The sequence below is a fragment of the Bidens hawaiensis genome, unplaced genomic scaffold (genome assembly GCF_021521415.1).
Source record: "Bidens hawaiensis isolate Kalapana, Puna unplaced genomic scaffold, B.hawaiensis_p1.1 tig00002181_1, whole genome shotgun sequence".
Taxonomy (NCBI): Eukaryota; Viridiplantae; Streptophyta; class Magnoliopsida; order Asterales; family Asteraceae; genus Bidens; species Bidens hawaiensis.
The window spans coordinates 1,140,606-1,156,014 of NW_027491116.1; the positions used below are offsets into that span (position 1 = coordinate 1,140,606).

At 37.7% G+C, this 15,409-nt stretch overlaps 1 protein-coding gene across 1 annotated transcript; it reads left to right on the top strand.

Annotated features, from left to right (window-relative positions):
• The first annotated feature begins 5,836 nt into the window (after positions 1-5,836).
• On the top strand, positions 5,837-14,882 carry LOC143608872 (mitogen-activated protein kinase kinase kinase 5-like). Its single transcript, XM_077083793.1, has 11 exons — positions 5,837-6,228; positions 6,887-7,381; positions 7,535-7,622; positions 13,073-13,135; positions 13,212-13,375; positions 13,535-13,610; positions 13,734-13,793; positions 13,873-13,998; positions 14,087-14,296; positions 14,381-14,481; positions 14,598-14,882. Exons 1-11 carry the CDS (start codon positions 5,837-5,839, stop codon positions 14,782-14,784), a joined length of 1,962 nt encoding a protein of 653 aa, XP_076939908.1. The 3' UTR covers positions 14,785-14,882.
• The last annotated feature ends 527 nt before the right edge of the window (positions 14,883-15,409 follow it).

The following is a 15,409-nucleotide window of genomic DNA, read 5'->3' on the forward strand; positions in this document are numbered from 1 at the left end:
ACTCCAGACATGAGAATGATCCGGTCAATTGAGGAAGGTCCTTATCGTCCCAAAGTCAAAAACCAAGTTGGTGCTACGATTGATAAATCTCTCAGTTCATTCACTCCAGATGATTTTGATTTGTTGGCTGTTGACCAGGAAAATTTCGATTACTTAACTATGTGTTTGGATAAGAAAATTACTCAAAGCGTAAAGGAATGTACAACTGCTCAAGATCTTTGGAATGCTCTCATTGAGAAATTTAAAGAAAATTTAGACATGAGAGAATCAAGAAAGGAGACGTTTAATGGGGAATTCAACATGTTTAATCATGTTCAAGGTGAAAACGTTGAGTCTATCAATGATCTGTTCGAAGCATTAAACAGAAAAATGAGAAGCACGGGAATTGATGCGTTGTGGGAGTGGTACGAAAAGTTGTTAGTTTTTTAAAAGAGTCATGCTTCACACAAAGCCGAGTTTTAAATTTAGAAAATGATGTTTATCTTAACTAGAGCACACACAAACAGGAAGTGTACCTATCGTATATGTAGTATAGTATGGGTAAGAACCAGGTATCGATCCACGAACACACTTGTTTGATTTTTACTACTAAATCGTTGTATTTATTTTAACCAGAAGTAAACATCAAAGTGGTTTTGGTTTAACATGTAAATTTTAAAAAAAATTTAAAAGCATTCGCTATCCCTTTGAGATACTAAAGCCTTATTAACTCCATTGCTCTCAGAATCATAGTTGCTTGTACTCTGTCCCATAGGATTTGATGAAGGCCTCACTTCAAAACGTTTTTCGAATTCTGCCCACATATTCATTAAAGTATGATACTTTTTGAAATTATGAATCATCGCATGGGGTAAAGCCATCATAATTACACCCATGGCTTTCTCCTCTGCATCATACATTCGCTTGTCATTATCGGACATGCTGGCATACTTTGTCACTATTTATCTTCATTCTATTTCAGTGAATGGACAAATATATCCATTTGTCATGCAACTGTACATTCTGACATCTTGATTTTGAACAAAAGCCTGAAATTTCTCTCCAAACTGTAAAATCTGCACATTTTACCAATTTTGGTTGCTTATTTAAGGTTTCGGTTGTATCGCCCAATTTTAACTTGTCATTTGCTCTTGCCATTGAAGTCAGTTTAATACGCAGCGAAAAGGTTTAAAATGGATTTTGGTATGCATGAGTCAAAATCCAAGTATAACTTCTCTCTCTTTTTTTTTTCTATCAATTGTAGGTCCCTCAAAGGGTGAGCAATTCACGGTTCCGAATCGCGAAAACCAGGGAACCGGAACTGAACCGTATTATTATATCTCGGGTCCGTTTCCAATCCCGGTTCTTAAATTTGGGTGAAAATGGTTCCCGGTTAGAACCAACGGCTCTAATTATAGAACCGCTAGAATCGGGTTAGGTTTAAACTTTTGAAGATTATATTTAAAATCCTATTCATTTAGTAGGCTTTCATACTTCCATGTACGAGCGACCATCCACGTTCTCACTTTCCCGGTTACATTTAATCCCTTATAATATCATAAACGATAATCATCTTCCACGACCCTAAATCTGTTTTAAAAAAATAATTGTTTTCTGAAATATTTTGAGCCATTCTAATCTATTCTCAATCCCTTTCATTAAAATATAATATGTTGATATGATAATGCTTTATTTTATATGTTGTCGCTTGTTTTTTGCACCTTCTAATATTTCATATTTTGATTGAAAACCGATTCTGGCAAGAACCGTTTACATAACAACCGTTTAACTCGGTTCCGAACCCGAACCATTAAAATTCGGTCCGGTTCCGGTTCTTATATTTAGCATTTAACGGTTTCCGTTCGATTCCGGTTAGGTTCTCGCGGTTCCAAACCGTTGCACAGCCCTTGGTCCCTCTGTATGCTCAATATTTATACAAGATACGAACTCGACTAAGCTCGTTTGATGATGTCTCTTGAAATAACTTAGCTCATTAATTCTGTTTGTATATTAACTTCGTTGGCCTACGTTCGCTCAAAGCAAAACTGGTATATATGTTCGTTTGTTAGCTTGCTTGCCTTGTAATTCCAACGGTTAATTTTGACTTCTTGACGTGTGTGCCTGCTTACTTCATTAAAACCTTGTTTACGATTGAATTTTTTTTAGTAAACCGACTTTCAATCCAATTCCATATGTTTGTTTGGAAGTAATTTACCAAAACAACTTTGCACCAGCACTTCTTAAGTAACATATTAACTTCAGAATAAAAGGCTGCTTGGGAATAATTCTTGTTTATTTTCCATGGATGCAAGTTCGGTGAATTTAAAATAATGGAGTATACGTTCGCTTCACAAAAAATAATGATCACAAGTTCGCTTCATCTCAACTTCGCTTGGAATTAAACAAGTGACGTAAGGCTGCTTGATCTTAACTTCGCCAAAAAAGAACCTAGTGTAACTTCGCTAGAAACAAGCTGTAACTTTATAAAATCACAACTTTGAATACTTTGACGGCTGCTACTAAGGTTTTAACAAAGAACATTAATTGGACGATAACTTTAATCAGTTTCAACATAAAATCACCAGTAAGCAACTCGTGTATTACTCGAAAATCAATCCCGAACCACACAATTTTGAGCAAACGTTCAGATACCAATTATAGGTCCCTGGAATGGATCGATGCAGGATTGACACGTACTATCAGAGGTGCGGAATCCCTCTGATTAACGCTAACAAGTTGTAAACGAGTATAACAAGAACAAGATCACTTTAATACTTCTTCTATTGATAGTTGATTACAATCAACCAAAGAACACGAGACTACGAACCAGTTGTTCGTTTTTTCTCTAGAACGGCTAGAATGGGGCAGGAAAGTCTTAAATGTCTCAAAATGTCTAACCGTAAACCTAGACCGAACATGTCTTTATATACTTGACAAGTTCGCCTGGCCCATTAGAGGCGAACTTAACAACTTCGCTTGTTAAGTTCGTTGCTACTCCAAGCCCGTTTACATAGCATTCAAACACAAATATACTATAGACTCGATTACAAACATGTCTTATCTATTAAGCTGTTGTTACAGAGAATATGCACCAACAATGGTGATGATGTGGATGACAATGTCCATGATTCGTACGAAGACGATAATGATGGTGATGATGATGGCGGTGACAGGAATACCGGTGGTGGTAATGTTGGTGGTGACTCGACCACTAAGGATGTTGGTATGGCCTTTGCAGATCCCAAGATGGAATAATGCTTAACGAATGTCAAGATAAGGAAGCAAGGATTGCTGAAGAGTTCAAAAATCTTGAAGACACTAAGTCTCCAGATCTTGCTTCTCCCATGGTTGCTAGTGAAGCTGTCTCCTATGCTGATCTAGTGTCTGTTAGTGTTGATGTCACTCAGGCTATCTCTGGGCCTGATGTTTCAAGAGCTAAAGAAACCATCCCCATACCTCTAGCACGAAAATAGAAACTTATTGCAATACATGATCGCTGGAGTCTTCGGTACAGAGTTGATCCATACCACGATAATAGCTTCATCCGATTCAAAAAACGGGATGAACGTAATGCCAACTGGGTGATTAGAAGAGAAAATGGAGATATAACCTATCTCCGACACACCGAGCTATGTTTAGTATCTCAAATGGATCTAAACTCTTCTTTCGTCAGATGAATGATGATGTTGATCCTTCAAGCTTTGCAAATTGGTGCAAGAGCCACTTGAAGAAACTAGCAAAAGTGGGCTTTGCTGACCTCAAGGTCAACCAAGGAAGAAAGCTTCCTCACCCCCACCAAAATAGACACGACCACCTGACAACCTGTTGTTGTCTGGAAGTATAAAATGCCATTTGAAGGTCATATCGTCTATCACGGTGATGCTTCCAGAGATAATTTGCTTGAGTCGTTTCATGGGTGGGAATTTGATCATCAAACCGGAGAAATAGTCATCCGTTACAACTGTGGGAAAAGGCTTAGATTCTTTGATGAACACGAACTTTACCGGCTGAGAAGGTAAGCTGTGTGCAAGCTCTTCAAGTCACCACTGAAAGATGTGAGACCCGGGGTCGCGGTTTTCTCTACCCCAAGATCATCAACACCTTCAATTGATTCATAGTTCGGATTTTGGCGAACCAACTGCATGATGGGAGAGTCCTGTGTTCTTATAAGACTGACTAAGGCAACAACTAGAGACAAAAGAAAGCATCAATACTAAATACTAGAGGGATATTGTTGGTCCTTACTTGATTATGATTTTGTTAAGGCTTTTGTATTTGATGTAATTCTAATTTGTATTATTGTTATGCTGTTGTTAGTTATGGTTGTATTGGGCCTATGACTAAAGGCTATGTAAGTGCCTTGTTGGGCCGGCCCAAGTGGCCCATGTTTGTAATGACCCAGATATGGAGTAAATATACCAGCATACTCCATATTCAGCATATTGTAGATAATATCTATCTTCTACTCTTCCTTTCTCTCAAATAATGTGAGTTCTTGTATGTTTCTTGATCCGAGATCCGAATATTCTTGGTGATTTCCACTCACCAAGCTTACGGATTGATTTAGGATTAGTTGTTAGATCTATAATGAGACCTACAAAGAAACATTAATTGAAACTACATACATGGGTAGAGAAATAGAACCCTAACTAAAAAAAACTCACAGAAAAAATTTTTCGATTAAAGGCTGGAATCAATGAATTGAAGTAGAAATCAAATCAAAATGGAAGTAACGGTCAATGAACTGAGTTTTATGTCTGCTTGATTTTGACAACCACCGAACCATCGTTGCTCCACATGCTATTTGAGTATTCCTTTGATTGAAAGCGATGGTGGTCATAGAAAACCGTTGTTTGAGATGAATTAACCACCATTTCATCCTCGATTGAGTCTGATTCACCTGTAGAGGCTTGATGATCCTCGATTTGTGTTTTATCTCTGTTTGAGATGAATTGACCACCATTTCATCCTCGATTGTGGGTTCCCAGCTTTGATCAGTGGTGGCGATTGTGGGTTCCCAGCTTTGATCGGTGACAGCTTTAGTTTAGATTTAGGTTTTATATCGGGTTTTTGATAAAAATATATAAACAAGCTTTTAATAATATGTGTATATTAATATTATTATTTATTAAAATAAGAGCTTGAAAATTACCATTTGCCCATCACATGTTTAGCACATTGGGCCATTAACGGAAATTTTGGATGGGGCTAGTGTAAGGGACTAAAATCAAGGAAAAATATGCAAATAAAGAATAAAGAGCGAAAATCATTTTCAGAAAGGATTCATTTCACAATTTTACTAAGTCAAAAGAATAAAAATTGTAATTTTCTCAAAATAGAAAAAATAACTTTGCTAAAATGCCGGTATCGTATCTGCCTCGAAATCTCAAAAAATAAATCCCAAATTAGTACGACGGTATCCGATACCATTTGCCATTAATATTATGTCTCCTGCAATACAGTGAAAAGGATCTATTGTACAATCTTTTTAAGATTGGTCTTGTACATTTGTTGAAGTTGGCGTACGGACGAGAGAACCTTGTTTGTTTCATTCGACGTACTCGTTAATTCGGTCAATCTAGTTTTAAAAAATTCAGTGCAAGTTGGTAAGTCTGTTCCTCGTTCCACACCTGTGTAAACACATATATACAACAACTATACGTATAGGTACGACTGAATATGCACACCAGCATTGACTCTTGACTTTTACTTCTTGCCCCTTACGTACACATTCTTAAAAGTTGATCATGATCATCATCGTGTTCCTTACTTTATGTCTCAGTTTCCAATTCAAATTTCGACACTAGTTAATAAAGCCAACGTATCTCCAAAGTTTCCATTAATAATCTGATTACTCATGAGTAAATTCTTCAGTAAACGGAGGTTTCATCTTTCTTCACCAGCTAAATTGATACCTTCGTTTTCTTCTAATTCTAATAATGACAACAACTCGTCGAAATCATCTCCGGGTGATTATTCGAGAAACGGAGGGCTGCTGCTTTCGCCGCAGACGAAGAAGAAGCTCACCAGGCAGCGTAAATTACGTCACTTGACGTTGGAGGATTATTGTGTTCCGGAGGAAGATGTCCGTGGTGTGTCGAAATCGTTGCCTAGTTCTCCGATTTCTGGTTCAAAGTCGCCGCACCGATTGCCGCAACACTGGTCCTCGTCTGCTGTCCCGCAACCTTTGCCACTTCCTGTTGATGATTTGCAGTTGCCGGCTGAAGGATATTCCGGCGCTAATGGACGGTAATGACTTTTATCCTAAGAAGTGTGCAAATGACTATAGTAATTGTGTTAACACTAGAGTAATTATTATTCTTACATTATAAATTTTGAACTAGAGTAATTATTACACTATCATATTTTTTATAGCATAATTACTCTAGTTCAAAATTGTAATTACTCTAGTTATTTGTATGTTTAGCGTGTTAACTTTATTTGTATCGGATCCCACCCTAATTTTGAAATTAAACATAATGGTTCGTGAAAATTTTGAAATTACAATTTGACTTGATAAAATTTGAAACTAAAACTATAATTAGATGCTTAAGTTAATTATGCTAAATAATTATTTACTCATTTTAGGCTAAAAATAATGCATAAAAGATTCATAAAATTGTCAAAAAAATCATTATTAACGAAATCAGAACTTTAATTCAAGAATTTAAGGCCTGATAACTAGGCATGATCTGGCTCGTTGAGACCTTCTTGTTTGTTGGTCATGGGCTCATAAGTCATAACTCTAATCCTAGCCCAAGTTATGTCTGTATGGTGTTTGGAACTCCTCATTAACTTTGCAACTGGGCATAAAGTAGATTAAGTTATTACTGGCTGCAGAAATCATGAAGTTCTCATTTCTTATAATTAGCCAAATGTTAGTCAGCTCCTTATTATGTAGTTCCAGATCTGATCGACACGGGATGAATGCTAAGTGTGGTGGTGCTCCAATATCATCTAAGCCTTCTACTTACGCTCGCCGGAAAGGTTATCCTCAAGACATAAATTGTGAAAAGGTCCATAATGACATCAGGCTGCGTGTTCCTGCTAGAAGTGCCCCGACGACCACCTTCACTAGTCCTACACTTAGCCCGAAATTCAGTACAGTCGATATTTTTGATTCTGCATTGGCAGGCACTCGTGAATTTTCTATGTTACCACCTTCTGATGCATCAACAAGACGCTCTCAACTGCACAGTCCACCGTTACAAAGTCCTTATCTGATTAATAGAACCGAAAGCAACAGTAATAATGTTCATCCACTTCCACTTCCACCTTCAAGGCCGGTTTCTAGGCATCAAAGTTTGGATAAATCAGACGGAAAATCAATAAAAGGTCAATGGCAAAAAGGGAAACTTTTGGGGCATGGTACTTTTGGTACTGTATATGAAGCAACCAATCGGTATGCCAATCATATCGCTCATATGTGTTGGAATATTATGTTACGGATGACTATCTTTGGTCATTGGTAACATATTATTCCAACAATATGGGAAGAGAAAATTTTGGATTCTATTTTGAAAGTTGAGTTTATGTTTATATTTTATACTTGTAGTGAAACCGGGAGTTTGTGCGCGATGAAAGTAGTGGATATCATTCCTGATGACCCTAAATCATCTGAATGCTTAAGGCAGTTGGAGCAGGTTATGTTTAAACTACTTTTCCGTGTTTTCTGGTTTTACTTTTTAAATTTTCAGAAAGAAAATATTGATTGTTATTGGTTAGATATAAATGAGTCTGGTTATGTTTTATCTTTAAAGGGTCAACTATGTTATTCAAGAAGATTTTACTTAAAAAGGAGACTGGTCAAATGAGTTGAGCTGGTCAAATGGGTTGAAAGTCACCCAAAATGTATTGCGATGCATTAAACTTTCTAGATAATTACTTTATTAGAAAAGGTTGCTAATCATTTATATTTAACAAATTAATTTATAGAAATTTTTAATAAATAACTATACATTGTCTAAGAATTGTTGTCAAGTTTCAAGCCAGCCCATTTTGACTCCACCAAAAGATTACCAGATTTGAACAAAAAATATTTTGACCTGACTCATGCTAAACACAATATTTTTGTATAAAGAACAAACAGTGTTTAGCCCTTGTGTATATAAAAATGTATTCAACTAAATTGATTACAACAAATAAGGAAATGCTATAAATGAAAATATACAGTCAAATGATATTCAAATTATTTGCATTTGGTGGGAAATCAATTGTAGTGTTAATATGCTCCCGCAAGATGGACGATCGAGAGATTAGTCCAATCTTGGAAATAAGTGTGTAAAATCTTTGCTTTAGTAGTGGTTTAGTGAGAGCATCAGCAAGTTGGTCATCGTCGGAGATGTGCGTGACGCGTATTGCACGTTTTTGAACCTTTTCTCGTACAAAGTTAAAATCAAGAGCGAGATGTTTCATACGGGAGTGAAAGACCGGGTTTGCCGAATAATGCGTGGCACTTAGATTGTCACAGTAGATTGCAGGTGTGACTGTTGACTTGTAACCAAGCTCAGATAAAAGTGATATAAGCCATTGAACTTCCATGGTAGTGGAGGCAACGACCCTAAATTCAACTTCGGTAGATGATCTCGCAACTGTTGGTTGGCGTTTGGAGCTCCAAGCAACTGGATTGGATCCGAGATAAACAATGTAACCCATTGTACTACGATAAGTAGGTCGGTCACTAACCCAATCCGCGTCGGTGAATGCATGGAGGTTTAAAGGAGAATTATATTTGAAGAATAACCCATGGTGTAAAGTACCGTGAAGATAGCGAAATAATCGTTTAAGTGCTGCCCAATGTATAGTAGTGGGTGAATGCATAAACTGTGAAAGTTTATTAACGGCAAAGGCAATGTCGGGTCTCGTGAGGGATAGGTACTGTAAGGCACCGACAAATGCACGGTATTGGGTTGGCGATGGTAGCAGTGTTCCATCGGTAGGTGTAAGATGATCCGAAAATGACATTGGAGTGGACGCCGGCTTGCAATCACTCATGTTGGCGCGAGTTAACAAATCAAGGACATATTTAGATTGAGAAAGAAAAAGACCATTGTTTTGGGGAATGACTTCAACACATAAAAAATATGACAGAGAACCTAGATCTTTAAGGGAAAAGCGAAATGCTAGAGATTTGATGAAACAATTAATGAGCGATGAATTCGGGCCGGTGACAATAATGTCATCGACATAGACGAGCAGATAGATAGGAGATTGAGTAACATGATTAATGAATAGAGATGGATCGGAGATAGTTGGTGTGAAACCAACCGAGAGAAGATATGATTTTAGTTCATCATACCAAGCACGTGAAGCTTGACGAAGACCGTAGATGGCCTTGTGTAATTTGCAAACATGATTCGGAAATGATGGATCGGAAAAACCGGGTGGTTGAGACATGAAGACATCCTCGGTTAGAGTACCTTGGAGAAATGCATTGTTTATGTCAAGTTGACGAAGAGACCAACTTTGAGAAGTGGCTAAAGAAAGAATGAGGCGAAGAGTAGCGGGTTTGATAACCGGACTAAATGTTTCGACATAATCTAGGCCCGGGCGTTGGTGAAAGCCTTTGGCTACTACGCGAGCTTTTAGGCGATCCACTGTTCCATCCGGTTTAAATTTAGTTCAAAATACCCATTTGCAACCAACAAGGTTGGATGCGGAATCGGGTGGGACAAGGGCCTATGTTTTATTTCGTCGGAGAGCATCGAATTCGTCTTGCATGGCTTTGCGCCATAGTTGACTTTTGAGTGCTTGGGTAACAGTTGTTGGTTCATTAGGATGAGGAGAGGTAACGTTGTATAGAACAAATGTATCATTGTGGTATTTGGGATTTGGTTTGCGGGTACGCGGCAGAGAAGTAACGTGTTCATTGTTTGTGAGTGGGGATGTGAATGAATTAGGCGATGGTGAAGAGTTGTCTGGGAGGTTCGAGGGGGAGGAGGGAATAGATGGATGAGGAGGATTAATTGGTGAAATAGGTTGTTGGGTTGTGAGATTATTTGGGTTTGGAGATGTGGGATTAGAAATGGATGGATGTGGGTTTTGTGTTGTCGTTGGGCTAGAGTCAAAAAGAGGAATAGATGGGGATTTTTCAATGGTTTATGAAGAGGAATTAATGATGGGTGTTGTTTATGATGTTGTGACAGTTGTTGAGTTAGGATGTAAACAAATGGTTAATGGTAGCCAAGTGTCTGGATTAGGAGGTGAGGGGGTAGACGATTTAGATAGAATTTCATAGGGGAATTGATCTTCAATAAAGTTTACATGGCGGGATATATAAACTTTATTTGTTTGGGGATCTAAAAGATAATATGCGCTTTGGGTGGACGAGTATCCAACAAAGATGCATGGTTTAGACTTGGCTTGAAGTTTGTGGCAAGAGTATGGTCGTAACCAAGGATAGGACAAGCAACCAAAACTTTTTAGTTTATTGTAGTTTGGTAGTTTGTTGAATAAACGTAGATATGGAGAATTGTTTTTTAGGGTGGAGGTGGGTAAACGATTAATGAGATAAGTGGCGGTGGTGAAGGCGAAAGGCTAATATTTAAGAGGTATTTTGGCGTGAGATAGAAATGTTAGGCCTGTTTTGACAATATGACGATGTTGGCTTTCGGCATAACCATTATGTTCCGGTGTTTGGGGCGGGGATGTAAGATGAGAGATGCCACATGAGGCAAGATGAGAAGCAAGTTTGATATATTCACCGCCATTGTCCGAAAATAATTGTTTTACATTGAAAATAATTTTCTACTATACTTTGAAAATTAATAAATGTATTAAGAGAGTCGGATTTCTTTTTAAGAGGGTAAATTCATGTATATTTGGTGTAGTGATCAATGAAGATTATATAATATTTATAACCATCAAAAGAAATAACCGGTGAGGACCAAACGTCAGAAAATAAAAGTTGAAGTGGTGCATTAGAAGTAATAGAAGATTCATAAAAGGAAGCTTGTGGCTCTTGTTTATGCAACAAGAATTACATGACTTATTAAAAGTAGAAATAGACGAAACAATAGTAGATAAATGTTGTAACACTTGTGCATGCGGGTGTCCAAGACAGTGATGCCACAAGGATGGTTTATTTTGCTGAACATAAAAACATGAGGTGGTGATTTTGGGCGAAGCTCATAAATCCCGCGTTCAGCTGTTCCCTAAACATTGTGTAAGGTTAAAGAAACCATGTCGAAATGAAGTGTTAAAGAGCCAACATGAGTAATAGTAAGAGACGAACCATCGCCAATGACGAGTTCTTGAGTACCATCATACGGAGCGTGAAGAGATGATGCATTTAGATCATTTGTAATGTGATGAGAAGCACCACTATCGAAGAGCCATGGGCGGGTGTCATTGGTGTTTGCATTCGGAACCTACATCATATTAGCTTGTGGTGCATTATTTTGTGTTCCTTTGGGCAAAGAAGGTAAGCCAATGTGAGGATACTATTTCTTGAAGGCAAAACATGAGGTAAGAGAGTGGCCTTTTGCGAAGCAAAATTGGCATTTGCCTAAAAAAGGTCGGTTTTGAGGGGTTTCTTGGGGAGTGGCGGAAGGTTTTGAAGGTGTAGGTAGTATACCTAGGTTCTGTGAAGAGTTACGAGTGTGCCAAGGTTTATGTGTGTGGCGCGTATTTGCAGCAAAAGCAGTTGTAGGTTTGTGAAGAGTAGGAACAGTGGTATGTTGTTGGGCTAACAATAACTCCTTGTTGATTAGTTTTTTGTGGAGTTCATGGAACGAGATTGGGGTATCGTGGCCATGAACCGCATCAATGACTGATTTGTAGGAAGTGGGATCCAACCCGTTTAAGACAACATCAGTAACATCTTCCGGGTCCGGTTGTTTTCCGAGGATAGCAAGTTCATCGGCTATAGCTTTGATCGATTGCATGAAGTCAGTTATTGTTTGGTTTGGACTTTTGGTGGATTGTTTTAAGCGGTATTGAAGTTGTTTGATGTGGCCACGGGAGGTGGAGGCATAGGTGTCGGAAAGTATTTTCCAAGCCTCAAGTGAAGATTTGGCATTTGTGATTAATGGGACAAGAGGGGGAGAAAGGCTACCGACTAATGCTCCGAATAGTAGGCGGTCTTGACGGAACCAAGCGTTAAAATCAGCATGAGGAATTGAATTTCCTTCTTCGTCAACAGACGGTTTTGGTGCCGGAAGTGTGCCATCAATGTATTTGAAGAGGTCAAAGCCATAGAGGAGGGCTTCAATTTGTGTTTTCCAACTGTAATAGTTGGTTTCAGTAAGTTTTAGAGAGGGAGACAGGGTGACAATTGTGAGAGAGGATGAGGTGTTGAGAGGTATGGTTCCAATGGTGGAAGATGTAACAGAACTGGTGGTTGCCATGGCTGCCAGAAAACACAGAGTTGCCGGAGAACAGAGCGGCAGAAGTAGGGTTAGGAGGCGGCTATGTTTTTAAGAAAATAGATTTCCTGGCTGATACCATATAAAAATGTATTCAACCAAATTGATTACAACAAATAAGGAAATGCTATAAATGAAAATATACGGTCGAATGATATTCAAATTATTTTATGCATTTGGTGGGAAATCAATTGTAGTGTTAATAGTGTGGACTGTCGATCGTTGTCTATTTTGTGTATGCATCCATTATTTTTTGTTTTAGACCCTATTTCGTGTTCTACTACTTATGCAGGATTGTAACTTGGTATTGTTTTAGGACAGCATTATCTGTGATAATTTAATCCATATATACAAGTATATATAGTGGGAGATTGTTAAAACTAATTTAGAATCTTTTTTAAGGATGTAGAATTCATATTATAAGTATTAAATAAATAGTTCAATAATATGCTTAAATTTGCAATCCATCTGAACTATCATAATTTAACAATGGTTGTTCATTAAGATAATATGCATCATTCACACACGTTCATATATTATAAAAGTCCATTGAGATTTGCATTTTCAAGTTGTTAAAAATGCTTTTTGCGTACTGTTATCCGAATGTCACATACATGAATAGTTCATGATCATCCTTAATTTCCTTTCTTTCACATGAAGGTCGGCTATTGATGTAGTACGATCAGATCCTTGAATATATATTTTTCTAAAAATTGTATCTGTTTCAGGAAATAAAAGTTCTACAAAGTTTAGAGCATCCAAACATTGTACATTATTTAGGTTCTGAAATGGTGAGTCTCTTCAGGTCTCACTTATGCTGTCTCCTTAATAAAAATATTTGTTGACTTAATTTTATTTTTTATCTAGGTTGAGGATAGATTTTGCATATATCTAGAGTATGTTCACCCTGGGCCCTTAAATAAATATGTCCGAGAACACTATGGAGCTATGACAGAATCTGTAGTTCGAAACTTTACACGTCATATTCTCTCAGGGTTGGCTTATTTGCACAACAAGAAGACTGTTCACAGGTATCATTATCCTTTGCAAATTGCAAAGCAACTGAATTACAGTTGAAAGTTTTAAAGGAAGATTAACATATTGATAGATGTTTTATCGGTGATTTTAACTGTGCAAGTAGTTAAGTTTACCAGTATAAGCTTTCAATGATTTAAGCTTGTGTTGCATAGAGATATTAAAGGAGCAAATTTGCTTGTTGATGCGTCTGGTGTAGTGAAGCTCGCGGACTTTGGATTGGCGAAACATGTGAGCTAAATAGTTTATATATATATACACACACACACACACACTTCAATCATGTTAACTACCTCTAAGATGAATCTTTCTGGATTTTATTTTTGCATTGCGAATAACTTGTTCTTTGTACAGCTTTCTGCACATACTATTGATCTTTCCTTACAAGGCAGTCCACAATGGATGGCTCCAGAGGTATTCTTCTGATCACAAATATAGGCGTTGCGTCGTATTTAGAATCATAAAATAGTTAACTTTCACCTCTTTCATGCAGCTTCTACAAGCTGTAATGAGAAAAGATGTTAACCCAGAACATGCATTTACCATGGATATATGGAGCCTGGGATGTACTGTGATTGAGATGGTGACCGGGAAACCTCCATGGAGCGAGTTCACTGGGGTATTTTTTTTATTTAAACTGTAATACAATACAGGTGAATGTGATGTATCCTTCAATGGGATTTATCATTCCATAATTTTGTCATTAGGTGCAAGCAATGTTTAATGTATTAAACAGGTCCCCACCTATACCCGAAACATTATCATCAGAAGGGAAGGATTTTCTCAATCTATGTTTACAGAGAAATCCAGAAAAGCGCGCATCAGCTGCTTTGTTACTTGAACATCCTTTTGTGCGTCGGTCATTTGATCACAATCTTCCACTCTGTGAGCAAAAAGTTTCCGGTCTGAGATTTAATGTAAGTTTCCAATGACTATATGTATTACTACATTTTTTTTTATTTCTTCTTATTCTAGCGTACCCATACGCATTTGTAATCCAGGAAATACCGCATATTCCACGAGACTTGCCTACACTCCCCAAAGATATGATGCAACACTCACCAAGCACATGGGTTAAACATGAAAGACCGCATTTTCACTGGTAAGTTGTTAAGAGCTTAGAATTATAGATTGAAGTCATTATGTAGTTAAAAGACCAAATTTTGATTTTACACATAAAAAGAAAACACATAGAATCAATGTTTTTGTTTTCTGCAGTGGAACACCTAAACATCTAGAGACCAAAATGGACCAATTACCAGCTTTCACCCGTCACTCTCCTTGGTCTACTCTTGAAGTTGTTTCAAGTGAGGTTACACACAATAATGGGGTTCCAAAACGCACCGCTAAGGGTAGAACATATTCTCTTCCGGTAACCCCTAGCAGGGAAACCTACCTGTTGTAAATTAATAGGTGTTTGATTTCCGATTCGTTAACAGATAAGTAAAATCTAGTGTTAGTCATGATTTGTTACATATTTATTGGGGTTTTGCTTAGACAATAATAAAGATTATGTCTTGAACATAAGATGTTGTTAGTGATTATTGTATGTGCTTATATTTCAACAGCACTTTGACTGTATATATGTCATGACTCTAAACATATCTATTCAGGGAAAGTCTAAACATATATATCTGTCGAAGCACGAAATGGAATCTGACCTGACTCATGACGGAGCTTCCACGGATTTCGAGATGAATGAACCGCATTCTGGTCTGCTGATCCTCTCCTCCGGCTGCTCGCGATCTGCAGTGGCGTTTTGGGGGTGTGGAGGTGACCGCTAAGAGATCTTCAAGATCTCTTGTTCACAGACACAAAAACTGGTGGTGGCACCTACTGAGCATGACCCCATGATAAGGAGGAGAAGACCTCCTTATATAGAGTCTCATGGCCACCATCATGATACCCTAATGGGCCTAGCCCAATTAGGGCTACCTCCACAAACCTCCTCAGCCCAATAACAAATGTATTAGCCCATATAATAAAACAAACCAAATATAATAAATTTAGGATTGTAAACCGGGTTTAAT

Excerpts from the sequence above, each read along its gene's own strand:
- LOC143608872 (XM_077083793.1), top strand. The coding sequence starts at position 5,837 with ATGAGTAAATTCTTCAGTAAACGGAGGTTTCATCTTTCTTCACCAGCT. Across the intron at positions 7,623-13,072 it reads GCTTAAGGCAGTTGGAGCAG|GAAATAAAAGTTCTACAAAG; the intron begins GTTATGTTTAAA and ends TATCTGTTTCAG. Across the intron at positions 13,999-14,086 it reads CATGGAGCGAGTTCACTGGG|GTGCAAGCAATGTTTAATGT; the intron begins GTATTTTTTTTA and ends TTTTGTCATTAG.